At 33.6% G+C, this 25599-nt stretch overlaps 1 protein-coding gene across 4 annotated transcripts in view; it reads right to left on the reverse strand.

Annotated features, from left to right (window-relative positions):
* RIC1 (RIC1 homolog, RAB6A GEF complex partner 1) overlaps positions 1-25599 on the reverse strand; it is a 103222-nt gene that overhangs the window by 42003 nt on the left and 35620 nt on the right. For 2 of the 4 annotated variants that reach the window (XM_032477713.1, XM_032477711.1), the window contains exons 3-6: positions 22806-22885; positions 7003-7110; positions 2774-2916; positions 2291-2427 (exon numbers count right to left, since the gene is read on the reverse strand). In XM_032477713.1, coding sequence (XP_032333604.1) covers positions 2291-2427; positions 2774-2916; positions 7003-7110; positions 22806-22885 — 468 coding nt within the window. Of the gene's footprint in view, positions 1-2290; positions 2428-2773; positions 2917-7002; positions 7111-8899; positions 9001-22805; positions 22886-25599 lie in introns of those variants that run through there. The other 2 variants (XM_014560585.2, XM_032477712.1) reach the window with 2 other exon arrangements.

Below are 25599 nucleotides of genomic sequence, written 5' to 3' on the forward strand. Positions count from 1 at the left end.
TCAAGTGTGGCTATTAACAAAAAGACAATATAAGTGTTGGCAAGGATGTGGAGAAAAGGGAACACTTGTGCACTGTTGGTGGGAACGGAAATTGATGCAGCCACGTTGCAAAACAGTATAGAAGTTTCTCAAAAAAGTAAAAATAAAACTACCATATGATCTAGCAATTCCACTTCTAGTTATTTATCAAAAAAAAGAAAAGAAAGAAAATACTAACTTGAAAAGATATCTGCACCTCCAGGATCACTGCAGCATTATTTACAATAGCCAAGATATGGAAACACTTTAGTATCCACTGATGGATGAATGGATAAAGAAAATGTGGTGTATATATACATATATATTCATAGAATAGGATACAGTTGACCCTTGAAAAATGTGTAGGGTAGGGGCACCTATTCCCTGCACAGTTGAAAATCCACATATAACTTTATGGTCTGCCCTCCATATCCTTGGTTCTACATCTGTGGATTTAACCAATCACATATGGTAGAGTACTGTAGTATGTATTTATTGGAAAAAAAAAATCCAGGTGTAAGTGGACCTGTGCAGTTTAAATCCATGTTGTTCAAGGGTCAACTATATCATTCAGCCGTAAAAAAGAATGAAATCTTGCCTTTTGCAACAACATGGATGGACTCTGAGGGCTAAATTATGCTACATGAAATAAGTCAAACGAAAGCTGATACCATGTAGAAAAAATGTGTCCTTAAAAAATTAAAATCAGAACTTTCTAGTTAAAGAGAGCAGACTGCACATGAGTATTTACCTTCTCTGACTCTTTAAATCCCAACTTTTATAATGGAAAAGATTTTTTTTCAAAATGCATAAATTGGCAAGGACAAAGAATGGGAGAGGAGGTACTATCAGAAAATTTTGGAAGCAGGGAAGCATATGGAAGAGGAGAATCCTCACCTAGTAGTAAAGATATTGAGAAACAGCTAAATTTACAAAAAAGGCTTCAGTATTTAAGTGTTTCTCAAAATCTGACCTAAAAGCAGTAGGACTGGTTCAAAACCTGTTTAAGCAGCAGCTGGGGCTGCCTCAGGTACCTCTGCAGTCTCAGCAGCGAAGAAATAGCCCACCTTCACCTCAACAGAAAAACTGACATTTTTCTTTGGAGAAAAACACAAGAAAAAATTCCAGTCGGTCTCTAGATTACATTGAAAATAGTGATAAGTGGGAGTTTACATCCTGAATTTGGACCTCTTAGTCTCTTTCATAACTCAAATTCCAGACTACTTTGCCAGCCAGGTATGGAAAAAAACAAAACTAGAAAAAACTGCAGGACTCTTTTCCAACAAACACTGGATACAGAGAAGGAAGAAATAATCCAGTTAGCTCACCCTAAGATGAAAATGACAGTCAAACCCACCAAAACCCACAGAGCCTCCACTGAATCCACATTTTTATTTTGGGTCTTTGTTATGGCAACCAAATTCATATATTAATTAACCAAATATTAAGTAACCATTAACTCTGAAAGGATCTCATACAAATAAAGGAATAAAGGGAACCCACAGGATGATAATGGACAGCCCCAAAATGCAACAGCGTTAAAGGTATGTATAGACAGCAACCAGTCCAGTTTAGAGCAGGTCAGAAGGCTCCAAGAGAAATTTCTTCAAGAAACAGAGAGAATACTTAAATGTGTTTAAAAGAACTGAGAAGTTATTTATACAGCAGTGGATAGTTTGGGCTTGAGTCAGTGGTAAATACATAAAAACTAAGCAAAGGTAAAGAACAAACAATGATAAATTCCCAGTGGGAGGAAAAATTTGCAGGAAAGGAAAAATAATAACATACTACATGGCTCAGAAAGTAGTAGTGTTTACATAGCAATGACAATATAAACAATGAATAGTAATCTAACCTAAACCATAATACTACACTGGAAAGATGGGAAGAACGAATGAATGTGGTAGGAATAGGGAAGAACAAAGTAAATGTTCACTTCCTACAACAGGAAGTCAATAAACACAGCCTAAAAACTAAAAATTACAGGAAACACTCAGAGCAGTGGAGACCAACGGCAAAACTAGTAGTTGCCTGACAATGGAAACTGGGCATGAAGAGAGCAGGCAGAAGGAAAGGAACTACCATCTTTCATTAAGATGTCAACAGAATTATCTGCCTATTTATACTACTTATATGTAAAGTTTTAATTAAAACATTTATTAACAACTACCTCTAAAATCTCAAATAAGGATAGTGGGGGAGAGATTTAATAAAGACTAAAATTAATAAATGCAAAATTTAAAAATAAACATTCAAAGTAAATAAGTCATACCTCTGCAGTAAATCTACTTGATACTGGTGTAATAAATCCAACTTTACCATCATTAAACACAACAGCAAAACCATCAAGTGTGGCACAGTATTCCATGTCTCTAATGTGCACATCTGCAAAGCCCAGGAATGAACCTGCTGATGAAAAAATAAGTACATGAAATATGAATATAAACACAGTAAAAAATTCTCTCACATTTCTGCTTGCAAATCTTGTAAAGATAATTAAAAGGGCAAAAATAATGACCTAACAACATTAAGCAATTAAACTACTACTTCCTACTCTTTCTCTCTCTCCCTCTCTCTCTCTCTCACACACACACACACACATACACACTCACTCTCCCTCCCTCCCTCCCTCTCTCCCCTCCATGCACAATTATTTCCAAAGTAGAAAAACCAAAGTTCATCCATAGAAAATATATAACTAGATTATATCACATATTAAACACCTGGTTCTATCTTATGCAAAAAGTGCAACTACCTCTGGATGACTGCAGGTCTACTGAAAAGGGTACTGTACAAAGATTAATAGCTTTCCTTCCATTTGTCATTCCTTCCCAGTGAATAAGATGAAGAAGTCCATCAGAAGTAGCAACTAGGAGATCTTCCAGCACAGACTGCAAACTATAGGGAAGTAAACAATTTAGAATCAATAATCTTTTTAAGACAGCGTATTGGGAAAGCAAAGAATATGAGTATAATTGCTCTGGAGAAAATGCAGAGATCACGAAACCACTAACAAAATTGCCATTTATCTACAATTTAGCTATAAAGTATCTTTATCTATGTATAATTCAATCTAGAATCAGAAATTCTTAAAGAAATGAAAGACTGCAGTCTGATCTAGTCACAAACTTCATGAACTAGGTTTAAATATTAGACATAGTGAAACAGCAAATCAGACGATGGAAGGATAAGTGACAGCTGACAAGAAACTGACACAATACTGTAAACTGACTATACTTCAATTTTAAGAAAATATACTCATTAGATGAATATTTTTTTAAAAAAGGTAAGAGGCAGAGAAACCATAAAAAGAACTAATGACAGGATGACAATCTGGAGCCATGGAATATAGAGGTGACAATCCTTCAGCCTTGTCTAACAGAACTTTCATGAGGAATGAAAATGTTCTCTATCTGTACTACCCAACACACTAGCAACTAGTCACATGTGGTGACTGTCCACCTGAAATATGTCTAGTGTGACAGAAGAAATAAATTTTTAATTTTATTTACTGTCAACTATAATCTACATTAAATCATTTCACTTAACTAGTGGCTCCTGCAGTGGACGCCACAGTTCTAGGCTACAGTATTTCTAGGGCATCACTGAGTCGTCTCACATTGCTCATCCATCAACAAACAATTTTTAAGCCTGGGCTCTGGGAGATTTAAAGGTGAATAAAATATAGTTTCTCCTTTCAGAAGACCTCTCAGCTGACTAAGAAATGGAAAGTAATAATGTAGTATGACCTCAGCACCTACTGATACTTACAAAGAGATTTGATAATTATGTACCTAATAGCAAGAAATGTTTACTTTGCTTACTCCAATAATGCCAAGCTCCTAGAGCAGTGGGAGAAAGAAAAAAGGAGAGGAAGGGCAAGAGGAAAAAAGAATCCATACATGAGGCTACAAAGATATTCACAGAGAGAAAAAAGAGAGAACCAGTGGAAACTGCTATCAAGAAAGCCAAGGGAGTAAGAAGGATTTAAGAAAGTACTCAGGAGTATCCAAGGATGAAAAAAAATTTAAGTATAAGAAACAATAAAAAATGTTGTGTCTATAATATACACTCTATTATATATTATTAAATATCCTTTCACACTCTAGAAGTTAAAGAGTCTGTTTCAGAAATATTTTAATCCATAATGGTGAAAAAAAAAAAAAAACACTTTCAATGTTTTAATACTTAAACTTTGTTTGGAAAGCTGAGTTCAATGACTGACTCCCCAAAGATTTCAGATAATGAAGAAATAACTGTATTTTCTTTCCAACTATAAAAATATTGACAAAGAGTAGAATAACATGTCCTTACCCAGCTCCATGTCTTGAACTTCAGAGCACATTTGGTCAATTAAAATTCCCAGTTTATAGAAAGTTCACCTTTTAAAATATTACATACTCTTTCATTTCAAATTTATATTTTAGTGATAAAATACATGTGTAGTATGTAGTGGCTAGAATACAAAAACTTTGCTTTAGACCTGCTACTACATGTCAAGAGACAATATAGTGAAGTAGTCATTGGTTTACTAGTGATTTTCATTCAGCAGTAGTCAGTCTAGGTTTTTTCAAATTATATTCTCAATTTCCCCTGCTCATATCACCTTAGAAGACACACCGCATGTGACAGTTAGGAACAAGATCAAGGTTACCCTCCAGGAATTTAACTGCCTGCTAGGCAAAACTCAACACTCCTCTTAACAGAATTCAGAATCTCTACAACATTATAATGCGCAATGCTGTGATAAAAAATGACCAGGCGTTTGAATAAACAGGAAAATGTGACCCAGAGTCAAGAGAAAAATCCACCAATGTAAATAGATTCATTGACAATCTTGATGTTGGAATTAACAATGACTTTAAAATAACTGTGACAAACATGATAATCTATACAAAAAGACATTGTATCCTCCTCATTTAATTAAAAATAAACAAACATTAAAATAAAGGTTGATGTTAAATGTTAAAGTACTGAATACTTCCATAAAGGTTGGTAAATAGGCCTTGTTCCAAGCCACCCAAGTGCCTGCCCACCAGGGATTCCCATTCTCACAAAGATCTAAGAATTAAAGGATTCATTCTTGGCACCTGGGAGATGTCTGGACCCTATGCCAATAATTGACACCCTATGTCTTTAAATGCCATACTGGTTTTTAAGTATTTTGAAAACTACCCCTGGGTGTAAGTAAACATAAATATACCCTAAGTTGTATCCTTAGAGAGCATCTACAATAACTGACTTCTATGGACTTTATAACACCCATCTGGTATCCCAGAGGTGTTTGTTGTTATTGTTGTTGTTGAATTTAGGATCTTAAAAGTAGAACAGTGTTTCTGATTAACCATTCTTAATAGGAAATATATAATGACCAATTCTCAAATATGTAAAAACATTTAATACCTAACTAATATTAGGTATTAGTTACAAGGGGCTTTCCTAAGTGCTGGGATGGAGGAAGGTACAGAATAAACTGTAGTATTTATTACGTGGTATCAGAAATAAAGACTAAGAGTTTTAATTATAAATTATAGTAGTGCTTTTTACTTTCTAAACATTATCTATCCTCAATTAATAACAAAGGGTAGATGCATAATAGTAATCCTATTCTTCAATCAAAAATTAAAAGATGGCAGTACTCTTGCCATCTTACACCTATAACCAAAAGCATAATTGTCACATGCAGTGTGTCTTCTAAGGTGATATGAGCAGGGGAAATTGTCCCTAACTTTATTTGACTTATTTTCAATAGTGGAAGTTGGTTAATAGCCCAAGTTCCATATCTACTCCCTCAACTAAAATTATATAGTAATTCTCCAATCAAACTTCCAGGAGGTACGTGTTACAGGTGCTAATAATAACACTGCTCTGAAATGCAATTATTTTACTGAAGTTTTGAGAGAAACATTAGATATTTCCAATCACCTAAATTTGTAGATTAAAAACTAGCACCTGTCAAGTTAAACTAGTACAAGATGGCAAGAATTCTTTTTTTAAAGGTTCCTTTTCTATCCCATTTCTGAGAACTATACAGTTTTTGCCACCAAGTGGAGGCAGAAAGCCATGCTTGTACCCAGACATTCAAAATTCCTTACAAATGTTACATTCTTAAAAAGGATCTCCGTGCTCAAATAAAATCTGAAGTGAAGCGTAACCTGAAACTCAATCTTTTGTAACCATGATCACGTTTAAACAAATAGCAGCAACAAAAAAAGCACTTTTTTTTCTGAGAAGTAAAAGATTAAACAAGGCAAGAGCCAGCCACTTCCATACAATTCGATTTAATATGTTCCAGTATCAGTACTGTATTCCAACAAGAGAAATGATGAAAGAAGCCTATCATAAGAACTGTGAATCAGAAAGATTTAAAAAACATAGGTATTACATTCAATATATTTATGTACCTCATCTGTATTTAATAAGAGTACCCAGTAAAAAGTCTTTTTCCCAAACCCATCCCCCTAGCCACTCGGGTCTCATGTCTAGTTTTTTACACATTCTTCTAGAATAATACATATGTTACTATGACTAGCTCCCTTAAAAAAAAAAAAGTAAAATTATTATATAGAATATACCTTCCTTTTTTACTCAACAACATACTTAGGAAGTTTTTTCAGTAATGAGTAAGTACCCTCACTGTTTTTTTACAAAAACATGAGTATCTTTTTAAGTAACATAGACTATATACTCAACAAGTCTAGATCTTACCAAAAACATAAATTTGAAATAAAATTATTGAAATCAAATAAATTTCAAATAAAAATATATCCAAATTATGGGCTTTTATTATAATGATTTAAATATAATAATGTACCACTTGTAAAATTTTACACTTTTTATAAAGGCTAATCAAGAATTTCTAGGACTAAAAACTAGTAAACTCAATGAAAAGAAATAAAATCAACTTTTTTATTGGTCATGTAATTAACCAACTACACTGCACACTGTCATCATAAAATGCTTAATTTAACCAAAGTACTGTACCTCATGATGGGTGCTTGCAAATCCAGTATTTTTCTCATCTCTAAATTTAATGCTGGAGCACACTGTTCTTCCTTAAAATGGGGTATCCCCTTCATTTGTGGACTTCCTCTAAAAAAAATAGCAAATACAAAAGATTAAGGAGACAGACAATGAATTCTCCTTCACTTTGTGATTAGTATCCAATCAATAAAGTAATGTAATCAAATTTACAAACCAGCTGTTCATCCTTTAGGTTCTCAAATGAAAAACAGACTTAAATTCCATTACAGCAGATGTATCTATCAATTAGAAATAAATTTGACCAATGTAATTTGTGTTGGGGAGGTGGGAGTGCAGGGGAAGAGGGAGAAGAGCAAAGGATCTGGGGGGAAATAGTAACAATAAAAATGAATTCTCAATGGAAGCAACAGACATCTTATTTAAAATGACTGATAGCCCTTTCTGAGTTGGGCAACTATGGAACTTATATATCATTCTATTGCACAGTGCAAGTTCAAAGTGATTCAAATCCTCACCTCATCTTAACTTATTCCACACCCTATTCCTGAGTCCTATCCTTAAGGTATGTATGAGAATTAAGGTCAGTTTCAGGGATGGAATTAGGAGATGTTTTACATATTGGTAATAAATAGTAAAATGGCTAAATTTGTAAACTCCTTGGCATTAAAAGGTTGCATTAGAGTGGCTGGGTCAATTTCAAAGTAACTAAGCTGTCACATATAGCCCCTCAAAAAGACTACAAAACTGCTTTGCAATCTTTATACCCATATGGCATTGGACCATTGTTTCTCAATGCCTGTGCTGCAATTTAATAGCTCTGTCTCTTCTCTATTAGCTCTCACTTACTCTAGGCAATATTTAGCTTGCCTACATCATCCTTCCTTTTCCAGTTACCTACAATCCTAGAAATCAATTTGTCTACACTATTAAAATTATATGCAAAGAGTCTAACAAGTTCGACAGCTTTCAAGGTTCCTAGCTTTGTGAAAATTATTTAGATGCCCAGAAAATTATTTGGAAGTCTTCTTTTCAGTTTTAGATTATTTACCATATAGAAGGTTGGTGCTGTTTTATTACTAATCTGCTCTGCTACAGCCATGACCTGGAATACTGGATTCCTTCTACATGTCTGAATGGCTAAATTGGCTAATGTTTAACCACACATGTTCGTGTTCAATTAGTACACTTGCCTGATGTGACAGCCCTTAAAAGGACACCATGAATCAGTTTACAGAATTATTAGAATATCTGAACTGCTAATCACACAAAGCATTGTGATGAATTTCCTGAGATGTTCTCCACTATATCTAATGTAAAATTATTTTTCAAAGTAATACACACATAAATTAGTCAAATAATGCTAGAAAGCTCATGATAAAGGAAAATAACTACAAAAGTAGTGTTTAGTGAGAAGGCAACCAGTTTGAATTCTTTTAGCTATTATCTTCTATTTACCTGCATATTTTGTAGACCACGTGTTTACACTGCTTTGACATCATTAATTTTAGATATCTATTAAATTTATACCCTCATTTCTTCCCTTTCCCCCTTTCCTCCCAATTTAATTATACCAAAATATTTTCATTATGATAAATATATAAATATTTTTCACTCCTAGGTCAAGTAGTGTTCAATAATTATATTTATTTCCTTATATAACTTGTTAATTTTCCCAAAGTTAACTTTACCACATATTTTCATTTGCTTGGTTTTCTTTAAATGTATACCTAAGTCTTCTCATACTCCTTAATAGCTCAAACAACTATTAATATAATCTGTGTGGTCAAACTTGTTACATAACTTACTATTTCCATCCTGCCCCCCACCCAGACATCCCTCTTTATGCCCACTGCCCTACTATCTAAGTCTAATGCACAGCTATCAACCTGATATTTACTTTGTCATCATCCTTTTATGATTTCTTTGCTTCTTTCCTATGCTGAATTCTTTATTTTATAGATCCCATCTCTTCCTCGGTTCACATATTCTTGGGGCTTCCTGGAAAGGTACATGAGAAGTAAACTTAGAACTCTCAAGTCAAAAATGTCTGTATTTCATTTTGACACTTGAATACCTGTCCCTTCAAAAAAAAAAAAAAAAGACTATGATATAGTTATCTGAAAAGACGTTTCTTCTGCCATTGTTCTATATCCTGGGAGGGTCCCTCGATGCATTCACTGAATTTTTAATTTCTGCTACTACAGTTTTCATTCCAGGAACATTTTCACCCAACTCCCCTTTTTATTACAGCACCTATTTTTTTATAATTAGTTAATACCTGACTCAGATTGTTAATTATCATTTCCCCAAAGTGTTTTTGCTCCCTGCATTGTCTATTTCCTTTGAATTTCCTTTTTTATGGTGTGTGTCTCTTTCACATTGGAAACATGGCTGCTAATCCTTGACTACCAACATTTGTTCATGTTTAACAGGTTAATAAGAAAAAAATGAATTACAAACTCTGTGTTCAGGTTGGGTTGGCAACTGGTGGACCTCAGGGTAGTGGTCAGTTGGCATTTTTGTTGAGGTCTTACAATATAAGGGCCTGGTGGGTCATTCATCTGGAGTGGCTTAATTTCCCCAGTAAAGATCCCTCAATCCTGCCTGGGATATCTAAGTATGGAAGCCAGAAGTCTGCAGCCAAGCAGGGGAAGAAAGCTTGTCTGTGTCCTATTGCTCAACAACAACTTTCATTTAATCCCCATCTTTAGTTTAGCATCTCATCCTTGCCCTACTGTGTGTCTGGCATCCCTTTGGTTTAATCAGACAATACATTTCCTATCTCCTCTGAGGTGAGAACATAGAAATCTTATTCTTTATTTAGATTTTTCAAACAATTGCCCTGTTTATGGCGCCTAGCTCACTCCTATATTTCTGTGGTAATAGTGCATCTAATTCCTGAGCCATCTAGGGTTTTGCAGATTAAACAAGCTGATTTTCATCAATAACACGTAGATAACCTTAGGCTCTCAGGCTTGCTATTCTTCCTAAGTCATTTATTCTTTCTCATCCAATTTTTAGGTCATGAGTTAGAGATACCTCTATCTTTTATTAAAGATGAAAACAGTATTTCAACTTTCTGATCTGTAGGTGATTTTCAAGACAAAGGTGGAAACCTCTTAAAACTGGAAACTATTTTCCTTTATATAAATACTCTCATTTATTAGAGCTAAATATTACGATAAGAATTTTATAGCAAATTTAAGTAAATGCTGACTTCTCAATGACTTCCATTAAACAATTATAGATAAATTTCAAAGCAGTTTCCATCCCTCCCTCCAAACACACTAAAATGCAGTAAACTATTAAAAAATTAATTTAACAAAAAAATCTAACTTTCTGATAAAAAAAATTCCTACTTATAGGCCAACAATAATTTGAGAGTATTGCATCAGATTTTTGGAAGGGAGTCATGGAAGATGAGGCTGGAAGGATAAATTAAAGCCATATTATAAAGAGAACTAGATGCCTGGGGGGAAAAAAAGAAATAAATTGAGCATTTACTAAGTATGCTTGTACAAAATGTTCTGCACACACTATCTCAACTAACTGATTATAATCCTTTGAGACATGCATTATTATTCAAAAAAAGAAACTAAAGCTTCAGTTTATTATTAAGAATTTTGTTTATGGTCACAGAGCTAGTAAGTGAAGGAGCTGACATGTGAGCCCGTGGCTTCAATTCCAGGTGCTGAGAAACTGAAAACTAATAGTGTTCAAGAGACTAACAATAACCTTTGTGTACACAAAGAAATATTACAACGAATACTAAAGAACGGACTGGGAATGAAGTAGGGGCAGGAGTAGTCTGCAGATAAGTAGGAGACTATTAATGAGGGTGCACAAGAGCCTCTACTGGCAGTAGAATGTCTTTTCAGACAACTTTATCATATCCTTTCTGAAGGGAGATAATAAAAGCATATTGAGAAGTATAGTTTCTGTTTAGCAATAGAGGCTTCTCAGAGCCAGACAGATACAATCACATTACATGCATACCTGGTTGTCATTCATGCTAGTGACAAATACTATATTCTTTACTCTTGGGAACATAAAAGAACTGTGCTTTCTTGACCAGTTAAAATTAAGTATGGCCATGTAACTTTGGCTTATAAAACACAAAGGGAAGTGATTGTGTGTCATTTCTGGGCAGAAGCTTTAAGAGCCAGCACTTGGTTCACAGTGCTGTTTTTATCCTCTACCACAGGGACTTAGCCTATGCTGACTTATATAATACAGTTGTCCTTTGGTATCTGGAGGGGACTGGTTCCAGGACCCACCACAGATATCAAAATCCACTGATGCTCAAGTCCCATAGCCAGCCCTCCGAATCCAGTTCTGTATCCACATATTCAACCAACCATGGGTCATGTAGTACTATTTGTGTCACCGAAAAAAATCTGTGTATAATTGGACCAGCACAGTTCAAACCTGTGTTATTCAAGGGTGAATTGTATACTATATCAAATAACTGACAGTTGTTAGACTGTGGCCCAGTAAAACCCAATAAATTAATAGTTTGTGATTACTGTTCATGAGTGATTTTACTAACTACATAGTTTAAGGAGCAGAAAGAGAAAAGAATGAAGAAAAATGAACACACCTTAAGAGACTGTGATGTACCATCATGCACAGCAACATACACATATTGGGAATCCCAAAGGCAAGAGAAGGGCAGGAAGAATATCTGAAGAAATAATGTCCCAAATCTAATAAAGACATGAATCTAACCATCCAAGAAAGCTTAGCCAATTCCAAAAGGATAAATTAAAAAAGACCCATACCAAGATACATCATATTTAAACTACTGAAAGACAAAGAGAGAATATTGAAAACTGCAAGAAGTGATTCATAATATACAAGGGACCCTCAATAACATTAGCAGCCAATTTCTCATCAGAAACCGTGGAGGCTGTGGCAGTGGAATGACATTGCAAATGCTTAAAGAAAAAAAGTGAACTAAGAATTCGATATCCAGAAAAACTATCCTGAAAATAAAGGAGCAGTTAAGGTATTTTCAGACGAACAAAAGTTCAGGGGTTTTGTCACAAGTAGATCTGAACAACAAGAAACACTAACGGGAATCGTTAGGCTGAAATGAAAGAACACTAGACAATAATCCAAAGCCATACAAAAAAATAAAGACCAGTAAAGGTTAACTACACAGATAAATAAAGAGCCAGAAGTAGTATATTTACCATTTAAACTATATGATTTAAAAGACTAATGCATAGAAAGATAATTATAAATCTACATTACGGACACACAATGTGTAATGTGTGACAATAAGAACATGAAAGGGGAGGATGGAGATATATAATTTTGGTATTTAAACTAAGTTGTTATTAATTCAATCTAGGTTGTTGTAAGTGTAAAATGCTAAGTAATCTCCAAGGTAACCACTAAGTAATCACTAAAATATACACAAAAAGGAAATGAAAAGGGAATCAAAATTAAACACAAAAGGAGGCAGTAACAGAGGAACTGGGGAACAAAGAAAGATGACACAGATCAAACAAAGAGCAAAATGGCAGAAGTCCCTCCTTATCAGTGGTTACTTTAAATGTAAATAGATTAAACGCTCCAATTAAAAGACACACTGTCAGAACAGATTTGAAAAACATATGATTCCATTTCTAAGCTTTCTAGAAGAGACTCAGTTTACCTCAAAAGAAACAAGTAACTTGAAAATGAAAGGATGGATAAAGATATTCCATGCAAATAGTAACTCAGACAGAGCTGGATAGATATAGTAATATCTGACCAAATACTTTAAATTAAAAATTGTTACAAGAGATAAAGGACATTATATAGTGATAAAAAGGATCAATCCAGCAAGAAGTTATAACAATTATAAAAAGGTACACATCTAACAATAGAGCCCCAAAATATATGAGGCAAATACTGAGGCAACTGAAGGGAGAAGCAGTTCTAAAAGTAATGGTTGGGTATTTCAATATCCCAGTTCCAATAATGGATAGAAAAACTAGACAGAAGATCAGTAAGGAAAGAGAGAATCTGAACATTATAAACAATCAGACCTAAGACATATATTAAATACTCTACCCAGTAACAGCAGAATATACTCTTTCGCAAATGTACATGAAACATTCTCCAGGATACATATGTTAGGCCACAAAAATACCTCAATAAATTAAAAAGTTTGAAATCATATAAAGTATCTTCTCTGACCACAATGGAATGAAACAATACATCGGTAACAGGGAAAACTAAAAAATTCACAAATACATGAAAATTAAACACCACCTCTTAGATAACCAATAGGTCAAAGAAAAAAACAAAAAGGAAATTAGAAAATACTTTGAGACTAAGATGAAAACATAACATCATAGGAAGCAGTGAATGCAGTGCTCAGAAGAAAATTTATAGTTACATTAAAAAAAAAATTTCAAATCCAAAACTTAATGTTACACTTTAAAAGGAACTAGAAAAAGAGCAAACTTAATCAAAACTAGCAGAAGGAAGGTGTAATATATAATATAATAGTTGGAGTGGATATGAACAAAAAACAGAGAATAAAGAAACTACAGAGAAAATCAAGTAAAGCAAAGGTAGTTCCTTTAAAACACCAATAAAATTGAAAAACCTAAGGGGAAAAAAAGAGAGAAGACTCAACTTAATTAAAATCAGAAATGAAAGAGGGGACATTACTACTGACCTTAGGGAAATAAACAGATTATAAGAGAATTTAAATATTTAGTGAATCCACATTTAGTGAACCTGAATTCCTTTCTTTTATGGATACATATAAATACTTAAATATCCAGAGGAAGCAGATTATGCTTGATAATTCAAAAGGCAATCCGAACAACAGTTACAACTGCAACTTACTATTCACCTACTAACTCATTTTTCTCTTTTTATAGATATACAAAAGCATAGAAAGTAGCTAAACAAGCAGCTTTTCCAAAGTCATGGTCAATAAAAAACAGAACCCAGAATGGAACACTGAGGTGTCTCTAATTTCAAATGCCATTTTCTTCTTCACATCTCTAAACTGCTATATATTTATTAGAGGTAGTAATATCAATTCCAATATCATAAGAAAGAAGGAAAAATAAAATTAAGCCAGTTTAAGATTTTTGTTTTACTTACGTATTTTCATGAATTATAAAAGTTTTCCTACCCTTCTGTTCTAATGAATGCAAGGCATTCATGTCAATGAGAGGCTCCTGAAGGGCAATGAAAAATGGAATTCTTCTCTGGGGTAGGTCAGCTACTAGTTAAGCTTCCCCTTCCCACAGCCTTCAGGATGAAGTATTTTCCCATTAAGTTGATAAAAATAAAAGCAAGTTACAGTACTCAAAGACATATCATAAAAATTACAGAGAAGTCTTTAAAGAAAAAACTGTCTTTAATTTATATCAAGTACGTTTTGGAGGGCTAAACAAAGTGATAAACTATCTGTGAAATTAAATTCAACAGGCCTTTATTTCAACAAAGTCTATTGTGCAGGAAATCTCAAATATTTTAAGTGCCAGCTAAAAAAATAATAATAATGTGGCAGATAACCTGACGGATTTGGTGGGGCAGGAGGGCTGGCAGTGAGGGAGAGGGCACAAGGACACAGGACAGGAACTTCAAAAGTATGGCTAATTATAGTGTTTTCCTAGCCATATAACTTATCTAAGGCCTATCTTTCCTTCCAAGTACAGATCAAATCTCCGTATCCTATTAAACTTCCTCTGACAACTCAGCACTCTCCCTTGAAATGCTATTACCACTTTCAGGGATGTCACTCACTTGGCATTTGCCACTGTATCCTGCCGTTAACACTAAGTATTCCTCTCTTCATTAGGATCTTATACCTTTTAGCACCAGGATAGCTATTATTTTACAAATGACTGTAGGCATACAATAAATGTTTGAAAATGATAATGAAGAAAATTGCATTCCAGATTTTTACATCTTTTTCCTTCCAGTGTATTGAGGTATAATTAACATAGAACACTGTATGCGTTTAAGGTGCACAACATAATGACTTTATATATATATATATATATACACATTGTAAAATGATTACCAAAGTAAGATTAGTTAACATCAACACCTCATAGTTACAATTTTTTTTCCCTTGTGATGAGAACTTTTAAGAACCACTCTCTTACAACTCAAATTTTCAAATTTTAAAAAAGATTCTGGGATGTGTTAGGTTTGATCCAGGAAGTTCTGGCAGTCCAAGGTGAATTCTGGGACCAAAAGGCTTTGATTCTTCATAGTTCTGGAAAGGCTCAGATGGTTTCTTTCCTAAAACACCATGCCTCATATTTCACCATTTTCAGTGAACCTAACTATTTATTAGAATTCAATATTGAAAATATTTTGGATCAAATAATAGTATCTTGGAAGTGCTAAACCACCCTAGTGAAAAGAGACTGAAAATTATTCAAGCTGACTGATGGGCACATAGATGGTTGGTCACTATTATTATACTAACAGAGTAACTGGTACCAAGTGAGCCTTCCAGAAACAACAACAAAAAAAACAAGACAAAATATATGAAACAACCATATTCAGACACTGCACAATAGGCAGCACAGGACTGTAATCCTGAGTGAAGGGAGACAAACAAGGTTTTCTGGTAGAAGTCACTTTCCAGACTACCATGTAGGGTGGGAGAACACAAGCATAGTATGGCAGTCTCATTAAGCTGACAAGAAAAAAATTAAAGTTCAGGGAAGCAGAAGCAGCTATTTGTAGAACAGAGTACCAGAGAGGTGGGAGATACAGAGACTCAGTAAGCTACAGAGGTTCTCCTTAGGTCTTGCGGAATGCCAAGCTATGCATATATATGGTGAAACCCCACAACGTCAACCAAAGAATAACTACCAGAATTTAAAGCTGTACAGCTCATATAGGGCTGGGAGACAGTCCTGTTCTGACCAGAGTAAAGAGACCTCATTAAAGACCCAGGACATTAATAGAGTGCTCAGAAGGGCTAAGCCAGCCTAGAGTAAAGGCTGAACACACCCTAAAAACACATAAACAAGCTTTAAAAGGATCAAGATCTCCAACATAACTGCCACCCAAAACAAACCTCAATATTGTTTAAAGAAAAAGAATAAAAATAAGATGCTCAACAATGTAATACAATGTCCATCATCCAATCTAAAATCACTAGACATGTGATATGACTCAGCAATTCAACTCCTAGGTATTTACTTACCCAAGAGATATAAAGCTAACTAGAGAGTAAAATGAGACTGGAATCTGAAAAAGCAGACAAGGTCCACAATTTACCTTTTTACTCTTTATATACTTTCGTTTTTACACAATTTTTAAAAGTTATATTCCATTTACATTTATTAAAAAATATTGGATATATTCCCCATGTTGTACAATACATCCTTGTCCTTGCAGCCTATCTTACACCCAATAGTTTGTATCTCCCACTCCTCCACTCCTTAGTTGCCCCTCCCCCATCTCTACTGGTAACCACTAGTTTGTTCTCCACATCTGTGAGTCTGCTTTTCTGTTACACTATTTTTTTTAATACTTTTTAGATTCCATATATAAGTGATATCATACAGTATTTGTCTCTGACTTATTTTACTTACCATGATGACTTCCAAGTCCACCTATGTTGCTACAAATGGCAAACTTTCATTCTTCTTTATGGCTGAGTAGTATTTCATTGTGTGTGTGCCCACATCTTCTTTATTCATTCATCTGTTGATACACTTAGGGTACTTCCATACTTTGGCAATTGTAAATAATGTTGCTATGAACACTGGGGTGCATGTATCTTTCCTAATTAGTGTTTCTGAATTTTTTTCCAGATATATATCCAGGAATGGAATTGCTGGGTCATATGGTAACTCTATTTTTAGTTTCCTGAGAAACTTCGATACTGTTTTCTACAGTAGCTGCACCAATTTACAATTCCACCAAGAGTAAATGAGGGTCCCCTTTCACCACATTCTCACCAACATTTGTTATTTGTGTTATTTTTGATGAGAGCCATTCTGACAGGTGTGAGGTGATACCTCACTGTGGTTTTGATTTGCATTTTCCTAATGATTGGTGCTGTTAAGAATCTTTACATATGCCTGTTGGACACCGGCATGTCTTCTTTGGAAAAACATCTATTCAGTCCTTGTGCCCATCTTTTATTCAGGTTGTTGTGTTTTTGATGTTGAGTTGTATGAGCTGCTTTTATATATGCTGAATATTAATTCCTTGTCAATCTCATTGTTTGCCAATATTTTCTCCCATTCAGTAAGTTGTCTTCATTTTGTCAATGGTTTCTTCTGCTGTGCATAAACTTTTAAGTTTAATTAGTTCCCATTTGCTTATGTTTGCTTTTATTTCCTTCACTCTTAGAGACAGATCCAAAAAAATATTGCTGTGATTTATGCCAAAGAGTACTCTGCCTATGTTTTCCTCTAGGCAGTATCTAGAGTATCTGGTATTACATTTAGGTCTTTAATCCATTCTGAGTTTATTTTTGAATATGGTGTTAGAGAATGTTCAAATTTGATGTAGCTGTCCAGTTTTCCCAGCATCACTTATTGAAGAGACTGTCTTTTCTCCACTGTATGTTCTTGCTTCTTTTGTCACAGATTAATTAACCATAACTTCATGGGTTTATTTCTGGGCTTTCCATACTGTTCCATTGATCTATGTGTTTGTTTTGTGCCAGTACCATACTGTTTGGATTACTGTAGCTTTGTAGTATAGTCTGAAGACAGGGTGCATGATTCCTCCAGCTCTGTTCTTCTTTCTCAAGATTGTTTTGGCTATATGGGGTCTTTTGTATTTTCATACAAATTTTAAAATTATTTGTTCTAGTTCTGTGAAAACTGCCATTGGAAATTTGATAGGGATGGCACTGACTCTGGAGGTTGCCTTGGGTAGTATGGTCATTTTAACAATCTTGATTCTTTCAATCCAAAAACACAGTGTATCTTTCCATCTGTTTGTATTGTCGTTAGTTTCTTTCATCAATGTCTTATAGTATAAAAGAAGAAAATATCTATGTCTTTAATATCTGATAATTAAATAGACTGAATTTTAGTATAACTTTTCTTTAAAAAGAACTTTGGCCTTAAGGCCTCTTAAGTATTTTTAATGATGTTTATGAAATTATTTTCATTATGAAATTAAATATGATTTGAAGTTTCAAGATCTACTAAACTCATATTTAAACATAAACAAACACATTCTAAAGCTTAACACAAATTATTTCTGATTTATACCTGGCAGAATTTCCTTCATTAATTTCACTGTAAGTTCCAAGACATGAAAGAAAAGGCCATCAAAATGACTTTCAATGGATGAGTCTGTCCACCAGCCTGCGTAACTAATCTGAAGGAACATTTTAAGATAGAATGGAATTTATAAAGATACAAAAAATGAAAGAAATGAAAAATTCATTAATCAAGAATAGTCATTTAGTAAGACTGCCACCACTGGTGAAGCCTGACTTCCATCATCAATACGATGGATGCTGGAAACAATACCATGTGGAAACTAAGAAAGGTTATGGGGGCACCTGATCTGTTCTAAGATGGAGCATAATGGAAAACAATATGCAGTCTGAGGTTAAGAGGCTGTCATATTACATACGGAAGTTGAGATACTCTTGAAAAATTCATGTGATGAACGCATAAGCTTTAGAGAAGCAAGAGACAATAGGGTTTGAATAACTGAGAAGAGGATGACTAACTAGAGGCCTCAATTATGCTGCCTCTATACTTCCAAGACTATTATAAACCACTCCAGGTCATTTATCCTTTTTCTGATTCCCTAACTCCCCAAATAAATCCCAAAATAGTAGATGTTCACAGATGGGCATGAAGACGGTTGAGGCAGTATAGTACTGGTGGTTAAATACACAGATTTTTGAAGTTACAACACTTACATCTGGATCCTGGCTCTGCCACTTATTAGTGTGTGACTGTGGGTGAGTTACTTGGCCTACCTGTGCTACAGTTTGTATAGTAATTGTAACATAACTACCTCAACAGGGTTGCTACAGGGATTAAGTGAGTTTTAAAGTTCTCAGAATCGTGTTTTAAACTGCGTTAAGTGTTTACAATGGTACAGATGATGATGATACATGTCAAAGCTAAGTATTTTTTAAAAACCTTTGTCAAACCCTTATATGAATCATCATTTCCAAGTTTTAATAACTTGAACTCATATAATCCTCCAAACAACCTAATAAGAAAATACTTTTATTCCCATTTTACAATTCTACAGAATAAGAAACTTACTAAAGAACTCAACTAGAAAATAGTCTAGCACAAAAATACATAATAGGCTGACTCTAATCTACTCTGCAAAGCTGTTTCCATAAGAGATTTTGTCTGATTTTATGCAGCAGTTATTAGATGTTAAACTCTGAAAGAACTACATTATCAAGTCAAAAATAAAATATATACAAAACATACATAATTTATGTAATACATAAAATCACTCTCTATATATAATCACTTAAAATGTTAGAAATGAAGGTGAAGAAAAAATACATTAATAATAATATCAGCTGTCCATTATTAAATTTCCCATGAGCTAGGCACTAATCTAAACAATTAATATGCATGATCTCATTTAATCCTATTAAATAATTACTATTGTTATTTCATTCTACAAATAAGGACACTGAGGTTTTAGAAGTATTAACTGGACAGAAGTCATACAGCTGAAAAGCAGCAGAACTGATATTCAATTCCCGGTCTGTCTGACAAGAAAGCCTATATCCCCTTTAACCACTATACATGCTGCTCTAAGGCAATACACATTTTATTGAGCTCATGTACTGAAACCCAAAATCTTCACTACAGTAGAAGAACATTCGAGTTAATAACAAAACAAAAAAATAATGCTCTTTATTTGTTCTCTAGCTTAACATACACAGTCAAACACAGCAAAGCTCATGAACTGTCAGGACTACTAACTTAGTTAAGTGATGTCCCCAGAGTCTTAGAAGGCAAGAAACTTTTTAAAACCTCTGGAAAACAAAAAGTGAGTTTCAAAATACTATTCCAAAGCCCTGTAAATATATGTAAATCATGTTAGGGAGCTGAAGTAAAGAAAATAGTATTCTTCACTGTTTTAAGAGATGTTACCTCCCTCCGCTATCCACCTATAATAGTATAAAAAAATAATTTAAGTGCAGGTGGTTCTGTTTATTGCTGTCTATTTACAGGAGCATGTCTAAATCAAGAATTAAAATGGATTATATTTCATCTTATGAGATTGCTTTTACCTATATACCTTGTGAAATCTTTGTGTTTCTCAGCAACTTATGACACCTTCATATAAAAAAACAGTAAGCCGTGGCCCTATTTATTGCAAAACTTTCCTCCAGTTTGTTACTTGGTCCTTTTACTGTTGTTTTTTCTCCTGTTAATTTTCAGAAATTTAAACTTTTGTATAATGAAATCTATTTTCCCTTCAATTTCTTGTATACCTAATAAACTTTGTCTATTTCCTACTATCTAGAAATGTGATAATTCACTTATATTTTCATCCAGCTTTAAATGGCTTGATATTTCTTTAAAAAGATACTATGCTTTAAAATTACATATTCCTTTATTTCAAAAGTTCTTTCAATAAAATGTTCTTAGTTCAAAAGTAAGGCAAAAAAAAGAAAACAAAAAACAAAAAACCCCACAAAACGTACAGAACATAAAGACCAAAAGTCCATGTTCCCTCAAATTCTAACCAAGAGGTAACCCAGTGTTTAGAATACATGTTTTTTTCCATGCATATACTAAAATATAGAGGAAAAAGTTCCTGTAACTTACTGACATTCATCTCTTCCTTCCCCTCATTATCCCATGTTTTTGGATTGGAAGAATTAATATTGTTAAAATGGCCAGACTACCCAAAGCAATCTACAGATTTATGCCATCCCTATCAAATTACCCAGGACATTTTTCACAGGACTAGAACAAATAATCCTAAAATATACATGGAATCACAGAAGACCCAGAATTGCAAAAGCATTACTGAAGAAAAAGAAAGAGGCTGGAAGAATAACCCCCCAGATTTCAGACAATACTACAAAGCTACAGTAATCAAAACAGCATGATATTGGTACAAAAACAGACATACGAATCATGGAAACAGAACAGACAGCCCAGAAATATATCCACAAACTTTTGGTCAATTTATCTTTGACAAAGGAGGCAAGAACATACAATGAAGTAAAGACAGTCTCTTCAGCAAATGGTGCTGGGAAAAGGACAGTTGCATGTAAATCAATGAATTTAGAACACTCCCTCACACCATACACAAAAATAAACTCAAACTGGCTTAAAGACTTAAACATAAGACAAGACACTATAAACCTGTTAGAAGAAAACATAGGCAAAACATTATCCGACATAAATCTCAGCAATGTTCTCCTAGGGCAGTCTACCCAAGCAATAGAAATAGAAAAAATAAATAGACGGGACCTAATTAAACTTATAAGCTTTTGCACAGCAAGGGAAATCATATGCAAAACAAAAAGACAATCTACGGAATGAGAGAAAATATCTGCAAAAGATGGGACCAACAATGACCCAATCTCCAGAATATATGAACAGCTCATACGACTTAATAATAATAATAAAAAAAAAAAAACAACCCCATCAAAAACTGGGCAGAAGACCTAAACAAGCAATTCTCCAAGGAAGACATACAAATGGCCAATAGGCACATGAACAAATGCTCAATATCACTAATTATCAGACAAATGCAAATCAAAACTACAATGAGGTATCACCTCACACCTGTCAAAATGGCCATCATTCAAAAGTCCACAAATGATAAATGCTGGAGAGGCTGTGGAGAAAAGGGAATCCTCCTACACTGCTGGTGGGAATGTAGTTCGGTGCAGCCATTATGGAAAACAGTATGGAGAGTCCTCAAAAGACTAAAAATAGACTTACCATATGATCCAACAATCCCACTTCTGGGTGCATATCTAGAGGAAACCTTAATTCAAAAAGATACATGCATCCCAGTCTTCATAGCAGCACTATTTACAATAGCTAAGACACGGAAACAACCTAAATGTCCATTGACAGATGACTGGATAAAGAAGTTGTGGTATATTTATACAATGTAATACTACTCAGCCATAAAAATAATAAAATAATGCCATTTGCAGTAATATGGATGGACCTGGAGATTGTCATTCTAAGCGAAATAAGCCAGAAAGAGAAAGAAAAATACTGTATGATATCACTTATATGTGGAATCTTAAAAATTTAGGAAGACAAATGAACTTATTTGCAAGACAGAAACAGAGTCCTGGACATAGAGAACAAACTTGTGGTTACTGGAGGGGAAGAGGGTGGGAGGGGATAAATTGGGACTTAGAGATTTACAGATACTAACTGATATACATAGAATAGATAAACAAGTTCATGCTGTAGAGCACAGGGAACCATATTCAATATCTTATAGTAATTTATGATGAAAAAGATTTTGAAAACGAATATATGTATGTTCATGTATGACTGAAACACTGTGCTGTACACTAGAAACTGACAGAACATTGTAAACTGACTATACATATATACATATATATATATATATACACATACACACAAAAATAGTAATTCTAAGTGTTCAAGAAAGGATATAGTGTATCTACCTAAGATTCCCAGACTTACTTAATTATAGAACTCTTTATTCAAGTAATAACAGTTTGAAGACCTGGTAATTTTTGAAATACTGTTTTGGAAATGCTGGCTTAGCACTTCAGACAACCCCAAACTGTAACATTTTTGTGAAAACAAAGTATGCAAATCAAACATTAAAAACATGAAAGAAAACAAACTTACTTGGGATACACTGGTTCATAAAGGTACTTGTCCCCTCTTGACAATGTAATGTGAAAAAACAAGATGTAGCCATTTGCCGTCTGAAAGATAAATTTTATTTACCATGAATTAAAGGGTAAAGCTATGACTGTAACCTTAAATTTTAATTTCATATATTCTTACTTTGAAAGCACTTCACTCTCAAGAACTCTCTTTTGAAGAGTTATAGTTGAATTATGTGAATAAAAATCACTTTGTTTTAATATAATCCATCTTGTTTAATAAACTCATGAGGAAGAGTTTTTATAGATTTGAAATACTTCACAGATATGTATTGAAATCAATAGTTCATAATATATTATAAACATTAATATTCTAAAATAATTTTATTATTTAATAATAGATTATTATTTTGAAAACTATACAGAACATTTTGAACTCTGGAATAATATGCCAAATAATTTTTCCAAGTTTTTGAAGCAAAAATGTCACCAAATAGTAATAGTATGATGGAAATCTTGACTCTACACCGTTTATATAGTGTAACTTCAGAATAACACATTTATACATTTCAAAGTTAATGAGCCTGATTTACTACAAAATATACACTGAGACAGTAGAAAAAACCAAAAATAAACTAGCTGATGTTAAAATTTTGGAAACTGAAGGTCTGCTCTAAGTTAACAAAATGTTGTAAAAATATAAATTGTATTAAAACAAACAGTGCCATTGTACATATGGCACATATCTGTGATCTTTGAAGCTCAAACAACCACTTTACATTTATATAAATACAGAAAATACTACATTTAGCTTTTTGTAAACAAACATGTTCATGCATAACAGTGAAATGGCAATGTTTTACCAATGCTACTTTATATTCATACTGAATTGTTATCATTTTAGAGGCAGGAGGGCTTTTACCCAAAGTAAAACTAAAAAAACCTGAAAGAATTACTCCAAGTTTCAAATTTCTTTCCAGTAATGGCTTTCTGTTTTTCATATAAAGGAATGCCAGAGGAAACACTCAATTTCTTCAGCAAAGCCAGGTTTTACATATTTTAGCTACAAACGTTAATATTTCATAATGTATTCCAAAATTCTAGTGCAACATATTGGGATACAAAAGAAAAGAGGCTAAAACTCTTCAGATAAAATCATCTTTTTCTTTATGCGCAATTTTATATTCTAATCTGAAGATGGAATCAAAAACAAAATGGATCCAAATCAAACCACATCAAAAGTTACAGTTTCATGACTCCTATATAGATTATAGTTTAAAACTTGCAAACTTTACTGTTATATGGGCTAGAAAAGTAAAATAATTTGGTGTAGTACTTAGAATAATAACATACAATGTCTAGAATAGTAGTCACTAAGGTGAAAAGTTTAACATTTCAGAATATCAAATGCTAATCATATATCCTGAATTTTGCTTATAGACTATAATTCCAGTGAAAATATAGCATCACTTTGCACCAGTATTTAGAAATTTTATATATACAATATATTAGATGAAATTACAAATAGTGGCTCAATTTACTATCATGGTATTCTGTGTCAATCATCTTTACCTCTGTATCAATCATCTTTACCAAGTATCTATGGCTTTGTATGTACATTAAATGCTATATATTTCCAGAGCTCAATGATACCCATCACTGATAATTTCATAAACAGTCCTGCCCTTGAATAACTTTAAAAAGTTTTGGTAGTAAAATGATCATCCTTAAAAAGTAGCACTGTTATGTAACTATATCAAATCTGTTATTATGCAATGCTGGCCTTTTGTTTCTTACCCCCCAGATACTGCAAATAAGTGTATAACTATTGCTTTATCTTTAGGCAACAATCCCAATAACTTCTCCTGGCATACATATATACACACCTCAAAACTAATTTTTCTAAGTTAATGAAAAGACAAAGGACCTCCAAAAGATAAAGAACCTCCAAGTTCTCTTTCCTGTTATTATCCCATATTTTAAATATATTTTTTTTCACTCTCCAAGGCATACTACTGGATTATGCGGCTTTAATTACTAAGGCCCAACAATGTGTAGGCAACTTATATGACAAGTCTTTTTATGTCTCTCTCTTTTGTATATCTATGGGTTAGGGCTATAAGGTCATAAGGATAGGGGTTATTAAGAGGATAAAAGAAGGAAACTACTACTTAGAGGATGGCAGAGAAAAGACTTGTCTCTGTTAATGCCACTTAGATGAAAAAGAACTAGAAACAATAACGTAAAAGGATATTAATAATGCAACAAATATTCAGAGAGCTGTGAATATTAACGTTTAACACCATTTTTTCAATTGCAAATCTAGTAACAGAGATTTGAAAACCATGTAAACTACCTCAGCTAATTGCGTATTTTAGAAAGAAGAGGTTAAGACCTAGATGTGGTGGTGGCAGTTGATGCTTGTTGTCATTCTTATTAATTGCTTGTTTGTATTTTGCTTTGGGCACTTGAGAAGTTTTCACTTGCTACCCCAAAATAATTTTTAAAAATTATTTTATGATTGATGTGTGACATACACACTAAGAACAGTAATTCTCTATAAACAGGAGGAAATTTAAATCTAACTGTATTAAATCTAACTGACCTCAATGACACATAACAAAGTTTTCTATAATAACTTAAGAAAGATTTGAAGATCCAGAGAGATATCTTCTATCCCAATACACTGCCATATTAGGTTTCAAATAAGGCTGAAATAACAGACTATCACTTTCTAATTCTTTACCCTAGTTTGTAAGTGGTGTTTTACATTTTAGCTTTACTTCTTTATTATGCATGTTCAAGTACATAAA

The sequence above is a fragment of the Camelus ferus genome, chromosome 4 (assembly GCF_009834535.1).
Source record: "Camelus ferus isolate YT-003-E chromosome 4, BCGSAC_Cfer_1.0, whole genome shotgun sequence".
NCBI lineage: Eukaryota > Metazoa > Chordata > Mammalia > Artiodactyla > Camelidae > Camelus > Camelus ferus.